This window comes from Nomascus leucogenys, chromosome 2, assembly GCF_006542625.1.
Source record: "Nomascus leucogenys isolate Asia chromosome 2, Asia_NLE_v1, whole genome shotgun sequence".
In the NCBI taxonomy this organism is placed as follows: Eukaryota; Metazoa; Chordata; class Mammalia; order Primates; family Hylobatidae; genus Nomascus; species Nomascus leucogenys.
The window spans coordinates 46,094,141-46,119,647 of NC_044382.1; the positions used below are offsets into that span (position 1 = coordinate 46,094,141).

Consider the following 25,507-nt stretch of genomic DNA (forward strand, 5'->3'; position numbering starts at 1 on the left):
CTGGAGTGCAGTGGCGCAATCTGTGCTCACTGCAAGCTCCGCCTCCCAGGTTCAGGCCATTCTTCTGCCTCAGCCTGCCTAGTAGCTGGGACTACAGGCGCCCGCCACCACGCCCAGCTAATTTTTTGTATTTTTTTTAAGCAGAGACGGGGTTTCACCGTGTTAGCCAGGATGGTCGTGATCTCCTGACCTCGTGATCCTCCCACCTCGGCCTCCCACAGTGCTGGGATTACAGGCGTGAGCCACCGCGCCTGGCCCCCCCTGGAGTTTTTTGATTCGCTACCCTCCTAGATTTGGCCCCTGGGGCCTGCGGGGATTTGACTTGTTACTTAATTCTGGAGAAAATGAGGGGTAGGGCTTATAAGGAGACTCCTTCGGGGCAGAGTCCTTACAGGATGTTACACAGGGAAGTGCTAGCGGCTGGCTAGCTCCTGCTCTTGAAAGGTTCTCCCTCCCTCAAGTGAAGTGGGGAAGGGGGAACCCCGGCCGACTGAGGTCCTGACATCTTTAGCACATGGCTTCTTAGGTCACCCAGGGCATCCAGGTGACCAGCTTGGGAAACAAGAGGTGTAGGTTGGAGGAAGAGGCTACAGCCCACCCTGGAATTAACTGCCATCTCTCCCACTGATATGGTTAGGCTTTATGTCCCCACCCAGATCTCATCTTGAATTATAATCCCCACGTGTTGAGGAATGGACCAGGTGGAGGTACTTGCATCATGGGGGCAGTTTCCCCCGTGCTGTTCTCACAAGATCTGATGGTTTTAAAGCATGGCAGTTCCTCTTTCTTGCGCTCACGTCCTCCTGACTGTCCTGTGGAGAAGGTGTCTGCTTCCCTTTCCTCCATGGTTGTAAGTTTCCTGAAGCCTCTCCAGCCGTGTGAAACTGTGAGTCAATTAAACATCTTTACTTTATAAGTTACTCAATCTCGGGTTTGTTTTTTTTTGAGATGGAGATTTGTTCTTGTTGCCCAGGTTGGAGTGCAATGGCGTGATCTTGGCTCTTTGCAACCTCTGCCTCTCGGGTTCAAGCGATTCTCCTGCCTCAGCCTCCCAAGTAACTGGGATTACAGGCGTGCACCACCACACCCAGCTAATTTTGTATTTTTAGTAGAGAGGGGGTTTTATTATGTTGGTCAGGCTGGTCTCAAACTCCCAACCTCAGGTGATCTACCCGCCTTGGCCTCCCAAAGTGTTGGGATTACAGGCATGAGCCACCACGCCCAACCTTGGATGTTTCTTTATAGCAGTGTGGAAACAGACTCACCTATTGCTGCAGGTCCTACCTCAGCTACATAGAACACCTAACTGCCCACAAGGGAGTTCCTGCCACTAGGATCTTCAGAGTGACAAAGAGGAAGCTTTGGCTGGCAAGGGTGGTTGGGAGGGGAGGGGAGGGGCTAGGTACCTAAGGCTTCCCTATCTTTCCACACAGCCTAATTTTCATAGCCTCTGGTGTCCACACTTCACTCTTTCACAAATAAAGACCTTTTAAGGTGTGGGTCCCCTTGGTCATTCTGTAACCATTGGATCAAGTTTTCAGTGTGTTTTTTCTGCTCTCTCAGCTGCAAAATAACACATTTGAGGGTTGGTTTTTTTTGTTTGTTTGTTTGTTTGTTTTTTCCGAGACAAAGTCTCACTCTGTCGCCCAAGCTGGAGTGCAGTGGTGCGATCTCGGCTCACTGTAATCTCCGCCTCCTGGATACAAGCGATTCTCCTGCCTCAGCCTCCTGAGTACCTGGGATTACAGGCACCCACCACCACACCTGGCTAATTTATGTATTTTTAGTGGAGATGGGGTTTCGCCATTTTGGCCAGGCACACTCAGGTTTTCTAACCATACCTTGAGCCAAGAATTTGGATTCTGAGCTTGTCTTTTCATTTAAGCTATGTGGCACTGTTAACATGACCACCCTGCCCAAGCAGATCTTGACTTCAGTGTAATCTTTATCCTCTTCTGTGGCAGGAGCTATTAGGTCCCCCAAAGCCTTGCCTTTGATGGGTACTTTGTTCCAGGGGATGATGGGATTAGCTGTCTTGCCAGGGCATGCCATGGGGCTGCTGTTGTCCTGTCCCTTAATACCGGCTGGATTTTCACTGTCCTCTGGCCACTTTCCCCCCTTCAATTCCTCCTATTTCCTTCAGGGCTTCTTGCTCTGTCCAGTCCTGGTCCTATTTTTGTGAGAATCAAGGCTCTTAGTTTTAAGCAACAGAAACTATTTCTGGCAACTCTAAGCAGAAAGGGAGTTTGTCAGAGGTACTGGCTAGTTCCCAGGAGCTCTGAAACAGTCAGAAAATCAAATAGAGAAGAGGCCATTGGGCAAAGCTGGCCGGGTGAAGACCCCACAGCCTCTGCTTGTACAGAAGCTACAATTGGCACCACCGAAGTGGGACAGAAGCTGCAACCTGTCAAAGCTGGATGTAGTTGCTGCCACTGTCACCATCAATTTTTGAGATGATGCTTCTTCCGGCCTGCCACTTTAATTCAAAGTGAAGGCCATGTGCAGTGGCTCATGCCTGTAATCCCAGCACTTTGGGAGGCCAAGGCAAGAGGATCGCTTGAGGATGGGAGTTTGAGATCAGCCTGGGCAACCGGGTGAGACCCCGTCTAGCCAAAAAATAAGAAAAAAATAGCTGGGCAGAAAGAAAGTGGCTTATGCCTGTAATTCCAGCACTTCGGGAGGCCGAGGCGGGTGGATCACCTGAGGTCAGAAGTTTGAGATTAGCCTGGCCAACACGGTGAAACCCTGTCTCTATTAAAACAAAAAATTAGTCGGGTGTGGTGGCACACGCCTGTAATCCCAGCTACTCAGGAGACTGAGGTAGGAGAATCGCTTGAACCTAGGAGGTGGAGGTTGCAGTGAGCCGAGATCGCACCACTGAACTCCCGCCTGGGCGACAGAGCAAGATTAGTCTCAAAAAAAAAAAAAAAAAAAAGGGGGGGGCCACGTCGATGGAAGGACAAGAATAAAGAAATTGAGGCCGGGCGTGGTGGCTCACGCCTGTAATCCCAGCACTTTGGGAGTCCGAGGTGGGTGGATCACCTGAGGTCGTCGGGAGTACGAGACCAGCCTGACCCACATAGAGAAACCCTGTCTCAGCCGGGCGCGGTGGCTCAAGCCTGTAATCCCAGCACTTTGGGAGGCTGAGGCGGGCGGATCACGAAGTCAGGAGATCGAGACCATCCTGGCTAACACGGTGAAACCCCGTCTCTACTAAAAACACAAAAAATTAGCCGGGCGTGTTGGCGGGCGCCTGTATTCCCAGCTACTCGGGAGGCTGAGGCAGGAGAATGGCGTGAACCCAGGAGGTGGAGGCTGCGGTGAGCCAAGATCGCACCACTGCACTCCAGCCTGGGGGACAGAGAGAGACTCCGTCTCAAAAAAAAAAAAAAAAAAAAAAAAAAAAGAGAGAGAAACCCTGTCTCTACTAAAAATACAAAAATTAGCCAGGCATGGTGGCACATGCCTGTAATCCCAGCTATTGGGGAGGCTGAGGCATGAGAATCACTTAAACCTGGGAGGAGGAGGTTGTGGTGAGCCGAGATCGCGCCATTGCACTCTAGTCTGGGCAACAAGAGTGAAACTGTCTCAAAAAAAAAAAAAAAAAAAAAGAATAAAGAAATTGGGCCAGGCACAGTGGCTCATACCTGTAATCCCAGCTCTTTGGAAGAATGAGGTGGTAGGATTGCTTGAGCCCAGGAGTCCGAGGGTGAAGTGAGCATGCCATTAAACTCCCACCTGGGTGACAGAATGAGGAGCTGTCTCCCCACCCCCACCCCCCAAAAAAGAAGGTAACTGGGCAAAGAAGTTATTTTTAGTAGAGACTGGCTTTCATCATATTGGCCAGGCTAGTCTTGAATTCCTGACCTCAGGTGATCCACCCACCTTGGCCTTCCAAAGCGTTGGGGATTACAGGTGTGAGCCACAGTGCCCAACCTCCTCTTGTCATTTAATCCTCAAAATCATCTCACAAAGCAGGTGCTATTAATACCTGAGTCTTACAGAACAGTTAACAGATGTGTCCAGGGCTGCGTGGAGAACGTGAGAGAGCAATGAGATCTCGTTCTCCTGCCTGGTGACCGATAATACTGTTCCAGGAAGTTAGATGACATCACAGATACTTAGGGAACCCAGCTGCAGGCACGCCCTGGTCCTGCCAGCTCCGGGCCTTGCTGCCTTCGCACAAGGCCGCTCTCTACCCATTTCACCCTGCATGGGTTGCAATGGTCAGTGAGGCCCTTGTCAGGACATGGGGCTGACAAAGCCAGCACTGTAGGCCGGGTCTCGGATCAGGTGGCCTTTTTTTTTTTTTTTTTTTTTTTTTTTTTTTTTTTTTTTTTTTGAGACGGAGTTTCACTCGTTTCCCAGGCTGGAGTGCAATGGCACCTTCTTGGCTCACTGCAACCTCCACTTCCTTGTTCAAGCAGTTCTCCTGTCTCAGCCTCCTGAGTAGCTGGTACTACAGGTGCCAGCCACCATGCCTGGCTAGTTTTTGTATTTTTAGTAGAGATGGGGTTTCATCACATTGGTCAGGCTGGTTTCGACCTCCTGACCTCAGGTGATCCACCCACCTTCACCTCCAAAAGTGCTGGGATTACAGGCATGAGCCACTGTGCCTGGCTGGCGTTTTTTGTTGTTGTTGTTGTTGTTGTTGTTGTTGAGGAGTGGCACTCTGTCATCCAAGCTGGAGTGCAATGATGTGATCTCCCACCATGCTAGTTTTTTGTTTGTTTAAAGTAGAGACGGGTTTTCACCATGTTGGTGAGGCTGGTCTTGAACTCCTGACCTCAGGTGATCCACCCACCTCGGCCTCCCAAAGTGCTGGGATTACAGGCGTGAGCCACCGTGCCTGGCCTCAATTTCTTGAAAGAAAGAAAAAAAAAAAAGACAGAGAAAAAGAAAAAGAAAATGAAAAAAGACAGAAAAAGAAAGAAAGAAAGCTCCATGGGTTTAAAGGCAAGAGTCAGCTTCAAGGAGGGCTGGGAAGTCAGGTGACGCTACCCCTGTGCTTCCCATGGCCAGATCACCTGGTGGAGGTACCATTGGTTTTGGGCCCCTCTCTCAGCATTCTCTACCAAAGAGGACAGCTCTACACGAGAGAGTGAGGGTGGGAACCTGCTCACTGCTGTCTGCTCAGGGCTGGGCATGAGGCAGGTGCTCAGTAAGGGTCTGGGGAATAAATGAATGAACCATCACGAGGCCAAGTGCCTGGAAGCGGGCTGGAGATGCTTACTCTGGACTCCTGGCTCAAGAGTGGACTCCCCAGGTGGACTTCCTCCTGCACTGCTACAGCTGAGTGCGTGGAGCACAGGTAGGGCAGCTATGAGCAGGGTCATCATGAATGACAGCAGATGACACCAGGACAGGGGAGGTCAGTAGCCAGATGGGAAGAAAGCAGAATGAAACAGAGGTCGGCAGTGGCTCATGCCTGTAATCCCAGCACTTTGGGAGGCCGAAGCGGGCGGATTACGAGGTCAGGAGATCAAGACCATCCTGGCTAACACAGTGAAACCCTCTCTACTAAAAATACAAAAAATTAGCCGGGCGTAGTGGCATGCACCTGTAGTCCCAGCTACTTGGGAGGCTGAGGCAGGAGAATGGCATGAACCCAGGAGGTGGAGCTTGCAGTGAGCCGAGATCACACCACTGCACTCCAGCCTGGGTGACAGAGCGAGACTGTCTCAAAAAGAAAAAAGAAAAAAGAAACTGGCGGAGAGTGCGGGTGAGCACTAGGGTATTGGAAAGATTCCATGCCTAGGAATCAAGCGTAGATTGATTACATTCCCACTTCTGGTAAAATGCTTCATGGCCTTGTGCAAGTTAACTTTGTTTCCCTGGTCCTCTGTTTACTCATCTGAGAAACGGGGTAAAGATATTTGTTCTTCTCAGGTCACAGGGTTCCTGTACAAAATGTGAAAGGACTTTGGAAAGTATCCTCTGATGTGCAAATTTCTCCGAGAAGTGCTGCAGATGTTTATCCTTAGACTGGAATGAGAAGGGGGAGATGTGACTTTCAGGGTGGGCCAGGTGTTGTAGGCAACAGAAAGGACAATCTCAGGCTGGTAGCAGTGGCTCATGCCTGTAATCCCAGTGCTTTGGGAGGCCGAGGTGGGTGAATCACTTGAGGTCAGGACTTTGAGACCAGCCTGGATAACATGTTAAACCCCGTCTCTACTAAAAATACAAAAATTAGCTGAGTGTGGTGGTGCGCGCCTGGAGTCCCAGCTACTCAGGAGGCTGAGGCAGGAGAATCCTTGAACCTGGGAGGCGGAGGTTGCAGTGAGCCAAGATTGCTCCACTGTACCCCAGCCTCAGCAACAGAGTGAAACTCCATCTCAAAAACAAAGACAATCTCAGATGTGGTGCAGTTCACACCCTGGGGCTCCCCGTGGGATCAGGCTGAGGGTCGCATTTCACTGAAATCCTCAGGAGTTCAGTGTTGGGGTGGATGTTCCCTGAGAAGCAGAGCAGCTGAGAGGTGAAGCTTCCTCCGGAAAGTACTCACTTGCTCCTCGTTGATTTCATGGGGTCCCAGGTTTCAGGAGGAAAGGAAAGATGAAAAGCCCTTGCTCTGGCATCTTGGAGGACTTCTGGGTGAGAGTCAGGAAGGGGAAAGCGTTTGGACTCATTGCCCTCCCAGTCCTGGAGTCTGATTTTCCTGCTCTGTCTGGTTTTGGAGGTGGAGGCTGCCCAGCTGAAGCAGCACTGGTCCTGCCAGCTCCTCCCTCACCCTCTGCTGCCCTGGCCTTGCACAGGGACAAGGATATCCAAAGAGCAGCTCTGTCCTGTCTCAGCCTGGGAGGGAAGAGGCAGATGGCCTGGTGGCACAGATGGTTCTGCAAACAGTTCAGTATGTGCCAAAGGAGGGCCTGGGAAGCCCCAGGTCAGGAGAGGGTGCCTGCCCTTCCAGTGAAGGCCAGGGCTGAGCTGCTTCCTGCCAGTGTCCAGTTTTGCTCAGAGCACCCAGAATGCCGTCTTGGAGGAACGGGGGAAGGTGCTGCCACAGAACCCTGGGGCTGTGTCTCCTGCCTCCAGGGCTGGCCGCAGCTGCAAAGACCAGGTGGCAGGAGGAGGACTCAGGAATACTCTCTCCCTGTGTTGGCCCTGCAGCCCCATGTCCCCTTCTCTGCTTCTCGGGAACAGGAGGCCTGCGTCCGCCTGTCCTGAGCATCTCAAAAGGAAAAGCTATTCTAGGGATGATGAGAGGGAATCGGGGCCTGAGGCGCTTGGAGGAACATTTGCTGAGCTCCACGTGCAACAGCCCATTCCAGGGCCGAGGTTGCAAAGGTGGCTTAGATGCTGTCCCTAAATGGCCATTGAGGTTTGGAGTCTGGCAGGAAGGGCTCAAGTGGTGGGGCCACAGCAGAGACAAGGCCAAGCAGCCTGATTCTTGGGGGTGGAGGTTAATGAGCAGCGTTTGCACTTGGCTTTCTATAGGGTCAGGCTGCAGCGCAGCATCCTGAGGTGCGTGGCTGCCCACAGGCGGTCAGCCAGCCCAGCCTCGGCCAAGGCAGACAGCGCCTGGGCTGGAAAGCGGGAGATCCCACTGCTTGGGGAGTCCCTTTTTCCTCCGCACAGTGGGGATGCCAGGAGCAGTGGACAAGCTCAGCAAAGAGTTCTCCAGCCCTACCCGAGGTTTCCTTCCTCCTGACTTTGTCACCTCACTGGGAGAATATACCCGTCTATCTGAAACAAGTTTCCTGTGGGGTGCCCTGAGCAGGGGAAGCTCGGGCAGCCCAACCTACCAGATAGAAGGGAAAGAGAGAGGCTGTGAGGTTCTTCTGGGTCTGTCCCCAGCCTCTTCTACCTGGCTGCCCTTTGTTCAGAGTAAAGGCTGCAGTTCCCAAGACATAAGCACTGCGGGCTTCAGAGCATGAAGGATCCTTCCAGGTCAGCCGCTTTGGGCAACTGGTGAGCAAGGTGGGTGTGCGGGGCCGGCTACATCATTTGTGGGGCCTGGTACAGAATAAAAATGTGGGGCCCTTATTCAGAAGTTACTAAGAATTTTTTTGAGATGGAGTCTCACTCTGTCACCCAGGCTGGAATGCAGTGGCACAATCTTGGCTCACTGCAACCTCTGCCTCCCAGGTTCAAGTGATTCTCCTGCCTCAGCCTCCCGAGTAGGTGGGATTCCAGGTGCCCGCCACCATGTCTGGGTAATTTTTGTATTTCTAGTAGAGACAGAGTTTTTCCACCTGGCTGGTCTCGAACTCCTGACCTCAGGTGATCTACCTGCCTCGGCCCCCCAAAGTGGTAGGATTACAGGCATGCGCTAAAAATTTCAAGATGAGGACAGCAGAGCATAAATGAAGCGCAGGGCCGTTGCAAGCGGGCCCATCTGGATGTGACTGCATTTGGGGAGAAGGGGATGGGGTCCTGCCTGTCCCTGCAGTCACAGCATACCATGAGTCCTGGGGCAGAGGAGCCTGGATTTGGGCCCTTGGTGCCCAGCGGTCCTGGCTCATGGACACCCCTCGTTCAGCAGCCAGGGGGTTCCTCACTCTGTCGCAGATGTGACTCTAAAGATTGCTGCAGAGACTCCTTCCCCAAATCATTCGAGGGACTCTGCCAGTTCCAATGACCAGCCAGCTGCCTTCAGGTCACAAAAGAATCCGGGGCTGGTCTGAGACCAGGTGTATCCCCAGACCCCATCTCTGTCCAGATCATGAGAGGGAGTCCAGGGTCCCCCACCTCCCACAGTTGGGCTTCACTGCACAGCTGGAACTCAGCCAGGCCTATTCCGGGAAGCAGGTCTGTGAGTGTGAGCTGTCCAGGTCCTTGGCATTTTGAACAAAGAATTGAACAAAACCCACAAAGTAACATGGGAATGAAGCACGGGAAGGAAGCAGTGAAAGCAGGAATTTATGAAACAGGGCAAGAGAGTGGGCCTGAGCTAGCAGCTCAAGAGCCTGGTTACAAAGTTTCCTGGGTGTTTTGTTTTTGTATTTTATTTTATTTTTTATTTTTTATTTTTGAGAAGTCTCTCACCCAGGCTGGAGCGCAGTGGCATGATCTTGGCTCACTGCAACCTCCGCCTCCTGAGTTCAAGTGATTCTCCGGGCTCAGCCTCCCAAGTAGCTGGGATTACAGGTAAGCACCCACCATGCCCGGCTAATTTTCATATTTTTTGTAGAGATGGGGTTTCACCGTGTTGGACAGGCTGGTCTTGAACTCCTGAGCTCGTTATCGGCCCACCTCAGCCCCCCAGAGTGCTGGGATTACAGGCACGAGCCATGGCACCTGGCCTCCTGGGTTTTAAGTACTCCTTTTGAGGTTCTATTGGCTACCCCTTATCTGGATGAAGGATTTGGTCTGTGGCTCATAAAAGGCTAATGTGAACTGGCGCCCTATGCAGATGAAGGGATGACCCATGCTTGGCCTGCGGCTAATCCAGGACACTCTCCCTTCCCATCTGAGACGTGGTGGAGACAGGAGGGTGATAGGGAGAGAAGCCTTTGATCCTTCGCTACTTGGGCATGCGGAGATGGGGTTTTCCTTTTTGATTTAGCTTTTGGAAATTGGTGTTAATTGGCCTCAGGTTCCCTAACCCCAGGCCCAGGCATTTTCTCTTTGATTTAACTTTAGGAGATTATGGATTGGCCTTAGATTCCCTGCCCCCAGACCTTGCTGTTTTCCCTTGATTCAGCTTTAAGAAGTCAGCACGGATTGGCCTTAAATTCTCTGCCTCCAGACCCTGTTCTCCTGCCTCAGCCCCACACATGTGCCTGGAAGCCTCCACCTGCCCTTCTAGATGCAGATGGGGCCTTTCAGGCAGTGAGGTAGGATTTTTCTTGGTCACTTGTCAGCCGGAGACTCCGGCCAGTGACGCCCTTGCCCCAGGCCTTGTGTGGGCCTGGGGTTGTTGGAGGAGATGACCTGTCCATTTGGCCCACTGGGCCACGCCTGGTCTGCTGTCCGGTGAGGATCTCGTGGCCACCGTAACTGTCCAGCCCCTGGTGGGAGGGGGTGTGTGAGTGAGTGAGTGTGGGGTCCAGCTGGCCATTCCAAGTGCTGGCACAGAAGCAGGCTTTGTGTGGTGCTTGTGGCTGGAGCCACAGGAGTGTCACAAGCCACTTCCACAGTGGACTCTGGCATCCAGACAAGGGGAACTTGATGGTGTCCAGGCAGGGGTGTCCATGACCCCAAAGCCCCAAAGGGGTGTTATAGCTAATTACTTTTTTTTGTTTTGGTTTGGTTTTTTTGTTTTTTTTGGTTTTTTTTGAGACAGTTTTGCTCTTGTTGCCCAGGCTGGAGTGCAATGGCGTGATCTTGCCTCACTGCAACCTCTGCCTCCTGGGTTTAAGTGATTCTTGTGCCTCAGCCTCCCGAGTAGCTGGGATTGCAGGTGCCTGCCACCACGCCCAGCTAATTTTTGTATTTTCAGTAGAGATGGGGTTTCACCACGTTGGCCAGGCTGGTCTGAAACTCCTGACCTCAGGTGATCTGCCGACTCGGCCTCCCAAAGTGTTGGGATTACAGGCGTGAGCCACTGTGCCCAGCCAGCTAATTAGCTCTTTTAGTCCCACTTTCCACAGCCTGATGGAACGCAGCATGTTAACAGCTCAGTCAGCCCCTTGCCCTGCTCTGGCCCATGGCTCTGGAGCTGGTTCTGCCCTGCTGCTGCTACTGTTGTGTGGGCGGCTGCCCTCAGCTGGTGGAGGACAGGGCCATGATGTTACAGCCTTCCCTGTACCCACATTTGGTGGGTCCTGAGTTCCTGTGCCATGTCCAAGAAGAACGAGGTCACACTGACAAAGAGTGAGGAAGGCAGAGAAGAATGTTATTGAGCAACAAAACAGCTCTCAGTGGAGAGGGGATGCGAGGGTGGTCAACCACCTGAAGTTAGGTGATTTCTTTTTTTTTTTTTTTTTTTTTTTTTTTTTTTTTGAGACGGAGTCTCGCTCTGTCACCAGGCTGGAGTGCAGTGGCGCGATCTCGGCTCACTGCAGGCTCCGCCCCCCGGGGTTCACGCCATTCTCCTGCCTCAGCCTCCCGCGTAGCTGGGACTACAGGCGCCTGCCACCTCGCCCGGCTAATTTTTTGTATTTTTAGTAGAGACGGGGTCTCACCGTGTTAGCCAGGATGGTCTCGATCTCCTGACCTTGTGATCCGCCCGCCTCGGCCTCCCAAAGTGCTGGGATTACAGGCGTGAGCCACCGCGCCCGGCCTGAAGTTAGGTGATTTCTATCATTGTGGCTGGGTCTGGAACTTTTATGGTCACAGAATGTGGCAGGGCAGGCAGTAGGTAGCATTGGAAAAGGTAACCTTTGATTGGTTCTTTCTGAATAGTGCTTTTTAACCAATCAGGAAAGAGTGGGCAAACAAGAATGGAAGTTCTCACTCTGGGTGCTGGGTTTCAGGCTCTTTTTTGCTTCATGGTGAGGTTTCACTGGGGACTCACCCCTATCTGCCTGGGATCTGTCTGCCTCGGATCTGTCTGCCTCCTGTCACTATCAGCAGCAGCACACAGAGCCAGTGTCATCAAAGCAGCAACTGTGGGACGATGGCCCTTGAGCCCTGCTTTGTGCTTCCTGGGGCCTGAGGAGTCCATTAAGAGCTGGATACAAGACCCCTTTGTTTTTTGGTTTTTATTTTTATTTATTTTTATCTACCCATGTACACACTGATAGAACTCCTTTGTATTTTCTTCTTAAAAATGCCTCCTGCTAACACTTAGCTGGCATGTTTCCTTGACAGCTATAATATTCCACCATACATGTTTTTTTTTTTTTTTTTTTTAATGGAGTTTTGCTCTTGTTGCCTAGGCTACAGTGCAATGGCACTATCTTGGTTTGCTGCAACCTCTGCCTCCCAGGTTCAAGAGGTTCTCCTGCCCCAGCCTCCCGAGTAGCTGGGATTACAGGCATGTGCCGCCACGCCTGCCTAATTTTGTATTTTTAGTAGAGATGGGGTTTCTCCATGTTAGGCTGGTCTCGAACTCCTGACCTCAAATGACCCTCCCACCTCAGCCTCCCAAAGTGCTGGGATTATAGATGTGAGCCAGCGTGCCTGGCCTACATTCCACCATAAATTTTTTAAAAAGTGAATCTGAGGCCGGGCACGGTGGCTCACGCCTTGTAATCCCAGCACTTTGGGAGGCCATGGCGGGCGGATCACGAGGTCAGGAGATCGAGACCATCCTGGCTAACGTGGTGAAACCCCGTCTCTACTAAAAATACAAAAAATTAGCCGGGCAAGGTGGCGGGCGCCTGTAGTCCCAGCTACGCGGGAGGCTGAGGCAGGAGAATGGCATGAACCCCCGGGACGTGGAGTCTGCAGTGAGCCGAGATCGTGCCACTGCACTCCAGCCTGGGTGAAAGAGAGAGACTCCTTCTCAAAAAAAAAAAAAAAAAAAAAAAGAATCTGAGTATGGTGACTAATGCCTATAATACCAGCACTTTGAGAGGCCGAGGCCAGAGGATTGCTTGAGGCCAGGAGTTCAAGACTAGTCTGGACAATATAGTGAGATCCCATCTCTACAGAGAAAATAATAGCCGGGCATGATGGTGCACACTTGTAGTCCCAGTTACAGATGTGAATCAGAAGGCTGATGTTAGAGAATTGTTTGAGCCTGGAAGGTCAAGGTTGCAATGAGCCATGATTGTGCCACTGCCCTCCAGCCTTGGCAACAGAGGGAGATTCTGTCTTCAAAAAAACGTGGGTGAGGCTGGGCATGGTGGCTCACACCTGTAATCCCAGCACTTTGGGAGGCCCAGGCGGGCAGATCTCGAGGTCAGGAGATCATGACCATCCTAGCTAACATGGTGAAACCCCGTCTCTATTTAAAAAAAAAAAAAAAAATACAAAAAATTAGCTGGGTATAGTGGCAGGCGCCTGTAGTCCCAGCTGCTCGGGAGGCTGAGGCAGGAAAATGGCGTGAACCTGTGAGGCACAGCTTGCAGTGAGCCAAGATTGCGCCAGCCTGGGCAACAGAGCGAGACTCTGTCTCAAAAAAAAAAAAAAAAAAAAAAAAAGTGGGTGAGAATTTTTTTTTTTTTTTCTTTGAGACAGTCTCACTCTATCCAGAGTAGATTGCAGTGGCGTGATCTCAGCTCATTGGAACTTCTGCCTCCCAGGTTCAAGCAATTCTCCTGTCTCAGCCTCCCAAGTAACTGGGGACTGCAGGCACACACCATTGTGCCTGGCTAATTTTTGTGTTTTTGTAGAGACAGGGTTTCACCATGTTGGCCAGGCTGGTCTCGAGCTCCTGAGCTCAAGCCATTTACCTGCCTTGGGCTCCCAAAGTGCTGGGGTTACAGGCTGTGCAAAGTGGGACCCCATGCCTGGCTCAGGGGTCATTTAATTTGCATTTCAAATCTGTTAAATTTAATAGGATTTCATAAAGCATTACTGACCTTTTTTTAAGCTGGGGTCTCACTCTGTTGCACAGACTGGAGTGCAGTGGTACAATTGCTGCTCATTGCAGCCTCGAGCTCCTGGGCTCATGTGATCCTCCCACCCCAGCCTCTCAGATAGCTAAGACTACAGGTGCACGATACCTACCACGCCTGGTTAATTTTTGTCTTTTTTTTTATTTTTAAATAGAGATGGGCATCTGTCTATGTTGCCCAGACTTGTCTTGAACTTCTGGGCTCAAATGATCCTCCTGCTTCGGCCTCCCAAAGTGCTGGGGTTACAGGCATGAGCCACCATCACTGGCCTTACTGGCCTCTCTAACCTGCCAACAATCGGGGCCACCTCTGCCAGGAGCACTTTCATATGAGTTCAGTCCAGAAGGAAAGCCCAGTGTCGCTCCTGCATCTTGTTGTGGGCACCTTGACTTCCTGTGATGCTTCTCTTTTGACTTCAAGGTAAATAATCCGGGTCTTGGATCTGGGAGGTTACCTGTCTGAGGGCAATGATTTGGTGAACTTTAAACTCTTTTTAAAACATTTTATGGGTGGGCGCAGTGGCTCATGCCTGTAGTCTCAGCACTTTGGGAGGCCGAGGCAGGCGGATCACCTGAGGTCAGGAGTTTGAGACCAGCCTGGCCAACATGGCAAAACCTCATCTAAACTAAAAGTACAAAAATTAGCTGGGCGTGGTGGCACACGCCTATAATCCCAGCTACTTGGGAGTCTGAGGTAGGAGAATCACTTGAACCTGGAAGGTGGAGGCTGCAGTGAGCCAAGATCATGCCACTGCACTCCAGCCTAGACAACAAGCGTGAAACTCCATCTCAGGAAAAAAAAAAAATTATATAATGTTTTTTCTTTTTGTATAGGGATGGGGGTCTCACTATGTTGGCCAGGTTGGTCTTGAACTCCTGGCCTCAAGCAGTCCTCTCACCTTGGCCTCCCGAAGTGCTGGGATTACAGGTGTGACTCACTGCACCCGGCTGAATGTTAAACTATTTTGTACAAAGTAGGCTGTGTGCAGTGACTCATGCCTGTATTCCCAACACTTTGGGAGGCTGAAGCAGGAGGACCACTTGAGGCCAGGAATTCTAGACTAGCTTTGGCAACATAATGAGACCCTCGTCTCTATTTAAATAATAAAAAAAGAAAAATAAGTGAAGAAAAAGTGCTGCTTTGCTTCTTCCTTGGAGCCTCGCTGGCCATGGCGGCAGCAGCCAGAGCCACCAGGGCTTAGCCTGGGCAGGTGTGGGACGGGGGCGGGCAGCTGGCGGGCTGCAGGGCAGAGGCTCTCTGCCCTGGGCGGGCAGCAGAGGACATTTGTGAACTAACCCAGATGAGGGCTGGGTATCTCCTCAGAGGACCCGAGGATCCCAGGCTTCCCCCTCCTGCCTTTGGACGGTAGCACCTGAAATTTCAGGGCCTGGGTGATGGGGTGGATCAGAGGGTCGGTTCGGGTCTGAAGGAAACAGTCGGGCACCCTCCCCCATCCTTGGGGCGGTTTTGTGTTGAAGCCATTTGTCTCTTTGTCTTGGGGAACCTCCTAGGATGACCCCTAAGCTCTGACCCCAGCTCTGGGTGGGGGGCCTGGGGCTGTGAGAGGCCAGGCTGCCTGTGTCCCTGGTGGGGAGGTGGCAGGGGGCACATGCTTTGCTGCTTTGCAGGGAAGACCCAGGCAGAAGCAAGAGGGGGCCCTGTGTGCTTTTGTAGCCCAGTCCTCCTGCACCCCGACCCCCTGTGCCCCTTCCCTTGCCTCTCACACCCTGCCCTGCTCTCTTGCTCCCGGTAGATCTAGACATGGCTCGGGATCCCAAGGCTGGCCCTGCCTGGCCAGGCCAGAAGAAGCAGTGCGGCACAGGTGTTTTCTGGTGAGTCTGTCGGGGTGGGCTGCTGGGGAGCGGGCTGATCACTGTTGAGCTTGTGTGGGGCTCTGGGTTCCCCTGGGACAGAACAGGGACCCCAGAAGCCCCAAGTGTGCGGCACACCCAGCGGCTCCGGGTGCTTGGGGCCTCCTCCCTGGGCCTTAGGTCTTCTCTGTCAACTGAGGGAGTTGACCCAGTGCGTTCCAAAGCCCCTTCTAGCTGGTCCACCAACTCCCCCATCCTGACCGAGGCAGCGCCCCTCCTTCTGCCTGGAGGAGCCTGAATCCCCCCAGGTGAGGGTCCCTAGGGGGCAGTGTCTGGGGGTAATTTCTGGGTCTAGACCTTTGGGAAGTAGAAAATGGGAAACTTTTAGTTGACATTGTCCCCCAAACTTGGGAAACTTAATTGTAAGGAAATCCTTTTTTTTTTTTTTTTTTTTTTAAAGACAAGGTCTTGCTCTGTCACCCAGGCTAGAGTACAGTGGTGTGGTCTCAGCTCACTGCAACCTCCTGCTGGGCTCAAGCAATCCTCCCACCTTAGCCTCCCAAGTAGCTGGGATCACAGGCTCGTGGCACCACGCTCGGCTAATTTTTGTTTTGTTTTGAGATGGACTCTCGCTCCCTTTTCACTCAGCTCCAGGTGCGATCTTGGCTCATTGCAACCTCTGCCTCCCTGGTTCAAGTGATTCTGCTGCCTCAGCCTCCCAAGTAGCTGGGATTACAGAGGCCTGTCACCACAACCAGCTAATTTTTATATTTTAGTAGAGACGGGGTTTCACCATATTGGCTGGGCTGGTCTCAAACTCCTCGCCTCAAGGGATCCTCTCACCTTGGCCACCCAAAGTGCTGGGATTAGGCCAGGCGCGATGGCTCACGCCTGTAATCTTAGCACTTCGGGAGGCCCAGGTGGGTGGATCACTTGAGGTCAGGAGTTTGAGACCAGCCTGGTCAACATGGTAAAACCCTATCTCTACTAAAAATACAAAAATTAGCCGGGCATGGTGATGGGTGCCTAGGATCCCAGCTACTTAGGAGGCTGAGACAGGAGAATTGCTTGAGCCCAGAGGCAGAGGTTGCAGTGAACCTACATTGTGCCCCTGCACTCCAGCCTGGGCAACAGAGTGAGACTTCTTTTTTTTTTTTTTTTTTTTTTTTTTTTTTTTTTAAGACGAAGTGCTGGGAATTATAAGTGTGAGCCACCACATCCAGCCAGGAAATCTTTAAACATGTTTGGAAAGGAGCTCACCAACTTCTGTGAGCAAACAAGTCCTCTTCACAGGCGTGGGTGTGAACCACATTGGCCTGTGTCTGCTCAGCTGGGCATGTGTAATGGCTGCATTAGCTCTTTTTTTTTTTTTTTTTTTTTTTTGAGACGGAGTCTCGCTCTGTCACCCAGGCTGGAGTGCAGTGGCGCGATCTCGGCTCACTGCAAGCTCCGCCTCCTGGGTTCACGCCATTCTCCTGCCTCAGCCTCTCCGAGTAGCTGGGACTACAGGCGCCCGCCACCACGCCCGGCTAATTTTTTTTGTATTTTTAGTAGAGACGGGGTTTCACTGTGGTCTCGATCTCCTGACCTCGTGATCCGCCCGCCTCGGCCTCCCAAAGTGCTGGGATTACAAGCGTGAGCCACCGCGCCCGGCCTGAATTAGCTCATTTGTAATGGCTTCTGCGCATCCGGGTGGTGGCGGGGGAAGTGGGAGGCAGGCAGAGAGGTGGCTGCTGTTAGGAGCAGTGCTGGAGTCAGTGCCCTGGTACCCGCAGCTCCAGTTTCTTTTGGTTTTTCCCCTCGTCTCCTCTCCCCGGAAGTGGGAGGCAGAGCTTGGGTGTGGGCTGCTCTGAGATGTCTCTGTGCCTCCACACTGACTTCTAGAGAGATTAGGCCAAGCTGCTTCCTGCCAGCAGCAGCCTGGGTCACTGCCACCCTGCAGTGTGCCAGTGTGGGTGGCTTCCGCACTGCTTTGATTTTGGACTGTTGAGCAGATGTGTCTTCATGGGTAATGCGTAGTGTTCTGTTGTTTGGTTTTAGAGACAGGACCTTGCTCTGTCACCCAGGCTGGAGTGCAGTGGTGCCATCGTGGCTCACTGCAGCCCTGAACTCCCGGGCTCAAGTGATCCTCTGACCTCAGCCTCCCGAGTAACTGGGACTACAGGCACATGCCACCATGCCTGGCTATTTTTTTTTTTTTTTTTTTTTAAAGAGAAGGGGGGGTTCTCACTGTGTTGCCCAGGTTGGTCTTGAACTCCTGGGCTCAAGTGATCCTCTTGCCTTGGCCTCCCAAAGTGCTGGAAGCCATTTTGCCCAACCCACATTTTTTTTAACATGGTCATTTCTGAGGCTAATCCTTCATTGGATTTCATATTTTCCATCCACCTCCTTACCCAGCAGGCTTGGATCCAGTCATCCAGCCCCCGCTGGGGAGTTTTGGGGCAGGGTTGATGTAGGGCGACCCAGAGGCAATGGGGAGTGATGCCGCCTGCCCCACAGGGACTGAAAGACAATTCAGAGGGGCCTGGCATTTGAGACCTGGGGCAGAGCTAGGCAGAGATGGCCTCCTTGAGACCCGATTGTCTTCAGGCGGCTCCAGTGAGGGAGGCCAAATGCTTCCCCAGCAGCACAGGTAGCAGTGGGTAGGGGGCTGTGGTGGTGGCTCTTTGCCCCCTTGGGGATGGTCCCCAGAGGAGGGACTGCTCAGGGCTGGGGCTGTGGCGGGCAGTGAGCTGCTGAATGACCTCTCCCTGAGGGCTGCTCAAGTCCAGCCATGTGATTTGGGTCTCAAAATGGAATGTGCGCCCACCGAGGTGGCTCATGCCTGTTATTCCGGCACTCTGGGAGGTTGAGGCGGCGGATAGCTTGAGCCCAGGGTTTAAGAAAAGTCTGGGCAAGACAGTGAGACTTCCATGTCTACAAGACATAAAATAAAAATAGGCCGGGCGCAGTGGCTCACGCCTGTAATCCCAGCACTTTGGGAGGTCGAGGTGGGTGGATCACCTGAGGTTAGGAGTTCAAGACCAGCCTGGCCAACATGGTGAAACCTTGTCTCTACTAAAAATACAAAAACTAGCTGGGTGTGGTGGCAGGAGGTGCCTGTAATCCCAGCTACTTGGAGGCTGAGGCAGGAGAATCACTTGAACCCATGAGGCAAAGGTTGCAGTGAGCTGAGATTGTGCCACTGCACTCCAGCTTGGGTGACAGAGCAAGACTCTCTCAAAAAAAAAAAAAAAAAAGAATAAAAAATTAGCTGGGTGTGGTGATGCGTGCCTGTAGTCCCAGCTACTCAAGAGGCTGACGTGGGAGGATCACTTAAACGCAGGAGGTTACGGTGGCAGTGAGCTAAGATCGTGCCACTTCCTGGGTGACAGAGTAAGACTCTGACACACACACACACACACGGAATTTGGCAACATGGAGGGAAAGGCATAGCAGAAGCATTGCCCACCCAGGTCCCCACCTCCTGCCCCACAATCCAGCCCTGAGGACACTTGAGGAGGTGGCTTGGCCTCTGCCCACAGAGCCATATTCGGAAGGTGCATTTTGTTTCTCTTTCTGTGGGAAGTTCCCAGATTGCAGGCTGTAACCATTACAGAGCAGGGAGCAGCTGCAGCCACTGCCCTGGTGCAACTAGGCCCTTCCCCTTGGGGAGAGAAGGGCAAGGCTGCCAACCCACCTGGACACAGGCCCTGGCCTCAGTGCTGGCAAAGGCAGGCCAGGGCAGGGAGGCCCCGTGAGGAAGACCCCCCGCCTGTAACAGGTGGCTGCAGGTGGGCATGCACCCTAGTGCAATCTCTCCCCGTTTATCTCAGCTTGGGTGGCGGTCAGCAGAATCCCCTTCCAGTACATGGTTCGTCTCTGGCTACTCACAAAAATACACTTAGGCCCAGGTTTGAGACCAGCCTGGACAAGATAGAGAACCTGTCTCTACAAAAAATAATTAGCTGGGCACACTAATTATTTTATTTTTGGCCTGTGGTCCCAGCTACTCGGGAGGCTGAGGCAGGAGGATCTCTTGAGCCCGGGAGGTTGAAGCTGCAGTGAGGATCATACCACTGCACTCCAGCCTGGGCGACAGTGCAAGATCTTCTTTTATTTATTTATTTTTTTTGAGACAGTTTCACTCTTGTTGCCCAGGCTAGAGTAGGGTGATGTGATCTCCGCTCACTGTAACTTCTACCTCCCGGGTTCAAGTCATTCTCCTGCTTCAGCCTCCTGAGGAGCTGGGATTACAAGCATCCACCACCATGCCTGGCTAGTTTTTTGCATTTTTAGTAGAGATAGGGTTTCACCATTTTGGCAAGGCTGGTCCCAAACTCCTGTCCTCAGGTAATTCACCCTCCTCAGCCTCCCAAAGTGCCAGGAGCACAGGTGTGAGCCACGGCGTCCAGCCAAAATCCTTTTTAAAAAAAAAAAAAAAAAAAAAATCTCACTCTGTTGCCCAGGTTGGAGTGTAATGGCATGATCTTGGCTCACTGCAACCTCCATTTCCCGGGTTCAAGCAATTCTCCTGCCTCAGCCTCCTGAGTAGCTGGGATTACAGGCGTGAGGCACTGTACCCGGTCCCAAGATCCTGTCTTTAAAAAACAACAACAACAAAAAACACTGAAAAATGGGCATTTTGGGGAACAGGAATGAGGTAAAGAACATGGGGAAGAAATAAAAAGCTCCCCCTGCATTGGCCAGGAATCAAACCCTGGCCTCCCGCGTGGCAGGCGAGAATTCTACCACTGAACCACCAATGCCTCAGTAAAGATGGTTTTGCCACCACTGCCCAGGTGGTCACAGGCCTGGACCTGCCTGCCCAGCCTGGTCTGGCCGCAGGGAAAGGGGCTGTCAGGCTGGGTCAAGGACACTTTCCAGGGTGGCCCTGCTCCTCAGAGGCCTTCACCTCCAATGCCGTCTTGGCCCCAGCCCTCACTGCTCAGTCCTTCCTGGCCATTGGGGGGTCCCTGTCCACCTACCCCCGCGGCTGGACCCGCCTTGCTGTGGAGAGCTGGCTCTCCTCCCTCTCCTTCCTGCTCCTCTGACCTGAATAGGAAGCTTCCTGGGCCACCCACCCAGACCTCCTGAAGCCAGAAAGCAGGGGTGGGAGTCGGGGGTGGCAGGAGATGGAGGGGATGGGCAGGCACACAGGATGTCCTCCATTCTGCCCCTCATGTGCTGGCCCTGAGCTGGGGGCAAGGGCAACAGGACTGGAAAGTTGTTTCAGAACCTTATACCACCCCCATCCATCACCACGCATCCCCTCCTTTTCCCCAACTCAGGGCCCTCCCCAGGCACAGGAAGGACCTGAAGCTCCTGCTGCAGGGCCCCCAGAGCTTCCCGCCCAGGTCGGGACCCAGCTGTCTCTTTGCATGCTCCCCGACCCCTCCCGACACAGGTGCCATGGGGTGCTTGGTGTGTGGTAAGTGGGGAGCCCCACTTCTGTGAGCCTGGGCCGTTGGGGCCCATCTTGTCTCTCAGGGCCTGGAGCAAAGGCCAAGGTGACCTGGCCGCTGCCCTGTCCCTAGTCCTGCCTGCTGGCCCTGGTGATTCTCAGGCAAGGATTGAAGGATCTCTCACGCCCTGCCGGAGCTTTGGCTCTGACACACCTCTTCCCTTTTATCCTTTGCCAGACGAAGGCTCAGGACATCAACAGTGCCTGGTTTCACAGAGCAGCCTTGGGGGCGGGGGCGGGCTCTGGCTGCCAGATGCCTGTGGGTGACTGTGTCTCCCCTGTCACCTGGAGGTGTCCCTTTTCAGAGGCCAAGTGGGGAGGCTGGTTTGCTGTGGTCTCCCAAAGTGACCTTGGGCAAGTCCCTAGGGTCTCTTCACTGAGGAAGGCTGGCATTCTAAGGAAGAGCTGTGAACTTCAGTTTTCCAAGTTCAACTGGGCACCGGGCAGAGCCCCTGGCTGTGTGCAGTGACCCCTTCTGTTTGTGTCCTTTGCAGCAGCAGTAGCTATGACCTAAACTACAAGCTATACAGAGATCATGTTCCCTACAGGTGGGCAGGGCCTCCCCGTGTCCTCCGAGTGAGCAGGTGGGGCTGGCTGGCCTGACTCCCTCTCTGTCCTGTCCCCAGGGACTATGAATACCAGAGGATCCCCCTGCTCATCAACCACATGCCTGTCAAGATCCGGAGGGCCCACATGGGCATGGGTGTCAGGAGTGGCTTCAGTCCCCAACGGGCCTCCAGGAACAGCTACCAGCCCTCTGGGCAGAAAAAGTGTGAATGGGGGCCACAGTGACACCTGCATTGCTAGGGAGGAGCTGGGTGGCCACACCAGCTGTCAGGGCAGGCCCCAGAGCTCAGCGTGGGCACCAACCCTGGTCCCTCTCCCCGCAGTCCCCACCGAGGAGCTACATGACATCCAGGGGGAGCTGCAGCAGATCAAAGCCCAGGTGGACAGCCTGCTGCAAAGTCTGGAGTGCATGGACCAGCAGCAGGTCCCACCCGCAGGTCTGATCACCACACTTCTGTGCAAGCCCAGCTTTCCCCACTCCTGAAGATGCCCAGTGCCTGGGGCCCTGCCTGTGCCTTTCCCCATCTTCAGGTTCCCCTCCCTGGAGTACATTCCCCACTCCCCATCCCTGGGCTGTTCTTGAGGCTCAAGAACTCTTGTGGCTTCTGGGTTGCCCCCACCCACTGAGCAACCACCTGGAGACAGAGCCCCATGTCCCAGCCCATCTGCTTCCTGCCCTCTTGAGTCTTATGGGCCCTAGGTCATCGCTGGGCATCAAGTGGCCTCTCTGGGGTCAGCTGTGGCCTCCAAACCCAGCCATTGACTGATGACTCTCTCTACACAACCACAAAGGACAGTGGCAAGAACAGGGGCCCTGGTAGCAAGGGCTCCTCATGCAGCTCTGAGCCCCTGCAGAAGCCCTAGAGTGAGGGGGCTGGTCCAGAGGCAGATGGCTACGAGGGTGGCACAGACACGGAGCGGACAGTGAGTGGCCTGGCCCTGCTTCCCTATCTCCACCCTCCCTGGGTTTGGTTCCTTGTGGCCTCCCTGTGAGCAAGGGAGGGCCTCTGGTCAGTCCAGGAGCCCGAGGTGGTGTGGAGGGGGAGGTGTATGCCCCCTGCCTAGGAGGCTGGGCCCTGCCCTGTGTTTTCTGCCTCCCAACCCTGGGCTTGGAGAGCTCAGCAGTGCCAGGGTCAGTTCTGGGCTGAAATACCTTCTCCCAGAAGGCAGTGGGGGGACGTGGTTGGAGCATTGTAGCGGGAATGTCACAGGTGTGCCCCATGGCCCCAGACCCCTTGCCCTGAGACCCAGCTGGTAAGCTTGTTAAAACCCAGGTTTTGGCTGGGCGCAGTGGCTCAGACCTGTAATCCCAGCACTCTGGGAGGCCGAGGCAGGTGGATCACCTGAGGTTGGGAGTTTGAGACCAACCTGACCAACATGGAAAAACCCTGTCTCTACTAAAAATACATAAAATTGGCTGGGCACGGTGGCAGGCGCCTATAATCCCAGCTACTTGGGAGGCTGAGGCAGGAGAATCGCTTGAACCCATAAGGCAGAGGTTGCAGTGAGCCGAGACCATGCTGCTGTGCCCTAGCCTGGGTGACAGAGTGAGACTCCATCTCAAAAAATAATAAATTAGCCGGGCGTGGTGGCGCATGCCTGTACTCCCAGCTACTCCGGAGGCTGGGACAGGAGAATTGCTTGTACCCGGGAGGTGGAGGTTGTGGTGAGCTGAGATCGCACCATTGCACTCCAGCCTGGGCAACGAGCAAAATTCCGTCTCCAAAAAAAAAAAAAACACCCAGGTTTCTGCCATCTTCCTGCTGCTGCAGGGTCTCTGGCTGTCACATGGGCTATGCCCCCACCGGGGAAGCTGTGGTACACTGACCTTCCTGGAATTGCTAACATGCCCTATGTGTGGCATTAGAGGGCCTGAATATTCCGTCCTACCACCACCACCACTGCTTCCACTCTCGGTGGTCTGAGGCAGGCCGTGCCCAGTCCACACTGGGGCTGGAGCCCTCAGCTATCTACCTACCCAGCTCTGCTGGCCTGCTGGGCTCGGGAGGGCTCTCACTGCTGCCTAGGGCCTGAGTCACACCTGTAACATCTGGAAAAGGAATGGCTACATGTAGACGAATGCTTTCTTTTGCCTGGTGGTTCTGGGATTCTAGGTCTTAGGTAGAATCCAGAGAAGCCCTGAGCTGCCAAAGCTCTGGGGAGGAAATGGAAAGTGGGATGTGGCGGAGACTAGATGTTGTGAGCAGGTGGTCTCCCTTTCCTAGCCTCCCATGCCTCCAGCCCCTCCCACACTGCCCTGCTTCTGTTTTCCTTACAGGTGGAGAACCACGCAGACGACCAGGACAGCCAGGAAGCAGCAGGAACCCCTCCAGGCTCATCAGCTCCAGGCATTCTGGGATAGATGGCTCCTTGTCTGGCGTAGTAGGTTTTGAAGGCCACCTTAGCACCCATGCAAACTGACATGCCTCACCTGGAGCTGGGGCAATGGAAGTAGATGCGGGGCTTGGCCAGACAAGCAGAAGGCCAACCTGTAGTGGTGGGTTTAGCTTCTTTAGAGGTTGCATTTCGAGATGATGGTCCTGGGACCGACAGGGTTAGGGAGGTGGCCTGGGACTGCACCAGGTTGCCATCCTCATGAAGCTGAGGTTGTCTTGCAAAGGGGCAGATGACAGCCCATTCCAACCCCACCCCAGGGCTCAGAGGGCACCCTCAGCCTTGTTTGAATGCAGACAGGGCTGCTCTTCACTCCCCTCCCGATGCACCACCAGCCAACAGCTGGCCAACATATCTCCCTGAGTTCCCATTCTCCCTGAAACTGCTGGAGTACTCTCAGTCTGCACGCCCCCCACAGCCCTCTTTGGGCTCCAGACTCCCCATCTACTCTACAAAGCCATCCTTCAGAATTACATTCTGTCTTATTTCCACTGGTGTGATACTATTATCAGACCTGCTCTAGAAAGACATGTCAGAAGGGAAAAAATAAAATTTGTATTTCTTTTTCCTGGTCAGGGGTTCTCGGTGTGGCCCCAAAAGCTCATTCTTGTCCTTAGACTGCCCCAGGCTGGCACTTCCTACAGAAGCTGAGCCCACCCTTGAACACACCAAGGCGAGTGCAGAGAGGGGACCTGGCTGCCCTGCCTTCCAAACGGCAGTTCACCTGGCTTCCTCCACTGCAGTCTTGAGACCAAACCAGCAGAGCTAGGAGCCACATAGGAAAGACCCAACGCTCGTGGTGAGTCAGTCAGGCTGTACCTGGCTTTCCTGGCAGTGCACCTGCCCTCTACGGTGCTGATCAGGGTCTTCCTTGTAGGACCAGGGCACCACGTGATGAAGACGGCCAGGGACCCCACTTCTCACCCACAGTGGAGGTTCGCGTTGTGCCGCTCTGCACATGGCCAAGGACAGATCTTGCTTCTACCCAGAGCAAAACCCTTTTCAGCTACCCAGCACCAAAACAGGTTGAGGCCTGAGGTGCACTCAGCGCCCTTCTGGGGCCATACTCCCTCCCCACGTCGAGAGGGAGTCTTGCTCCTGTTGCCCAGGCTGGAGTGCAATGGCGCGATCTCCGCTCACCGCAACCTCCACCTCCCGGGTTCCAACGATTCTCCTCCCTCAGCCTCCCGAGTAGCTAGGATTACAGGCGTGTGCCACCCCGCCTTTTGTATTTTTAGTAGAGATGGGGTTTCTCCATGTTGGTCAGGCTGGTCTCGGACTTCCGACCTTAGGTGATCCTCCCGCCTTGGCCTCCCAAAGTGCTGGGACTGCAGGCGTGAGCCACCGCGCCCGGCCAACTCTCCCTCCTCTTGTCGCATCTCAGCAGTTGCCCTGACTCTGGTTCGTGTGGGGGCAGCTGCTTCTCCAAATCACAGCACTCCCATCAAGCTCTGCAGCTCTTTTCAGCCGTCTCTCCTGTTCACATTGGCCTAAGAAACAGAACCCATTTAAGGCAGCGCCGTCGCGACCCCTCGACACCTGGAATGCAAGAACAAAGGAGCCTTGCTCTTTTAAATCCTGGACCAAGAAGAACAAGACCAGAAGACGTTTTTCAGATATAAAAGGGTCTTTCTTTTGGCTCAGACACAGTAGTGAGAAGGCACAGTCTTCTTGTCCATCCTCTCAAAAGTCGCCCAATTATATCGGACGGAGTCACTGGCTGGCCTGAATGATAGTAGCTCCAGGTACCAGCTTCCAGGTAAGTCCAGCTAAAGTCGTTTCCAACTTGGGAGTCAGGATGCGCTCACAGGTTTCCTCAACTGGGTCGCAGCTGAGAGCCGGCTCAAGTTCCTTTAATGAGATTTGTAAAAAGCCCTTCCACCACCACAGCTGTCCGGCGC

The 25,507-nt window shown here is 53.5% G+C and overlaps 1 protein-coding gene, 1 long non-coding RNA gene and 1 other non-coding gene across 8 annotated transcripts; 2 read left to right on the forward strand and 1 right to left on the reverse strand.

Moving 5' to 3' along the window:
- The first annotated feature begins 10,432 nt into the window (after nt 1-10,432).
- LOC115838596 lies at nt 10,433-11,244 on the forward strand. The gene is made up of 2 exons (XR_004033630.1): nt 10,433-10,846; nt 11,178-11,244. It is a non-coding gene; the product is annotated as an uncharacterized LOC115838596 (long non-coding RNA).
- Nucleotides 11,245-13,582: 2,338 nt separating this feature from the next.
- LOC115838598 lies at nt 13,583-24,177 on the forward strand. Of its 6 annotated transcripts, XM_030829347.1 has the most exons (7): nt 13,583-13,811; nt 15,145-15,223; nt 20,473-20,612; nt 21,272-21,415; nt 21,536-21,649; nt 22,010-22,136; nt 23,491-24,177. In XM_030829347.1, exons 2-7 carry the CDS (start codon nt 15,153-15,155, stop codon nt 23,603-23,605), a joined length of 711 nt encoding a protein of 236 aa, XP_030685207.1. In that variant the 5' UTR covers nt 13,583-13,811; nt 15,145-15,152; the 3' UTR covers nt 23,606-24,177. The 6 variants fall into 6 exon arrangements, 4 of the variants coding, with proteins under 4 accessions (XP_030685207.1, XP_030685186.1, XP_030685199.1 ...); XR_004033643.1 differs by having other exon boundaries at nt 21,272-21,649; nt 22,005-22,136; XM_030829326.1 differs by having other exon boundaries at nt 21,272-21,649.
- TRNAG-GCC lies at nt 19,880-19,950 on the reverse strand. The gene has a single exon. It is a non-coding gene; the product is annotated as a tRNA-Gly (tRNA).
- Nucleotides 24,178-25,507: the final 1,330 nt, after the last annotated feature.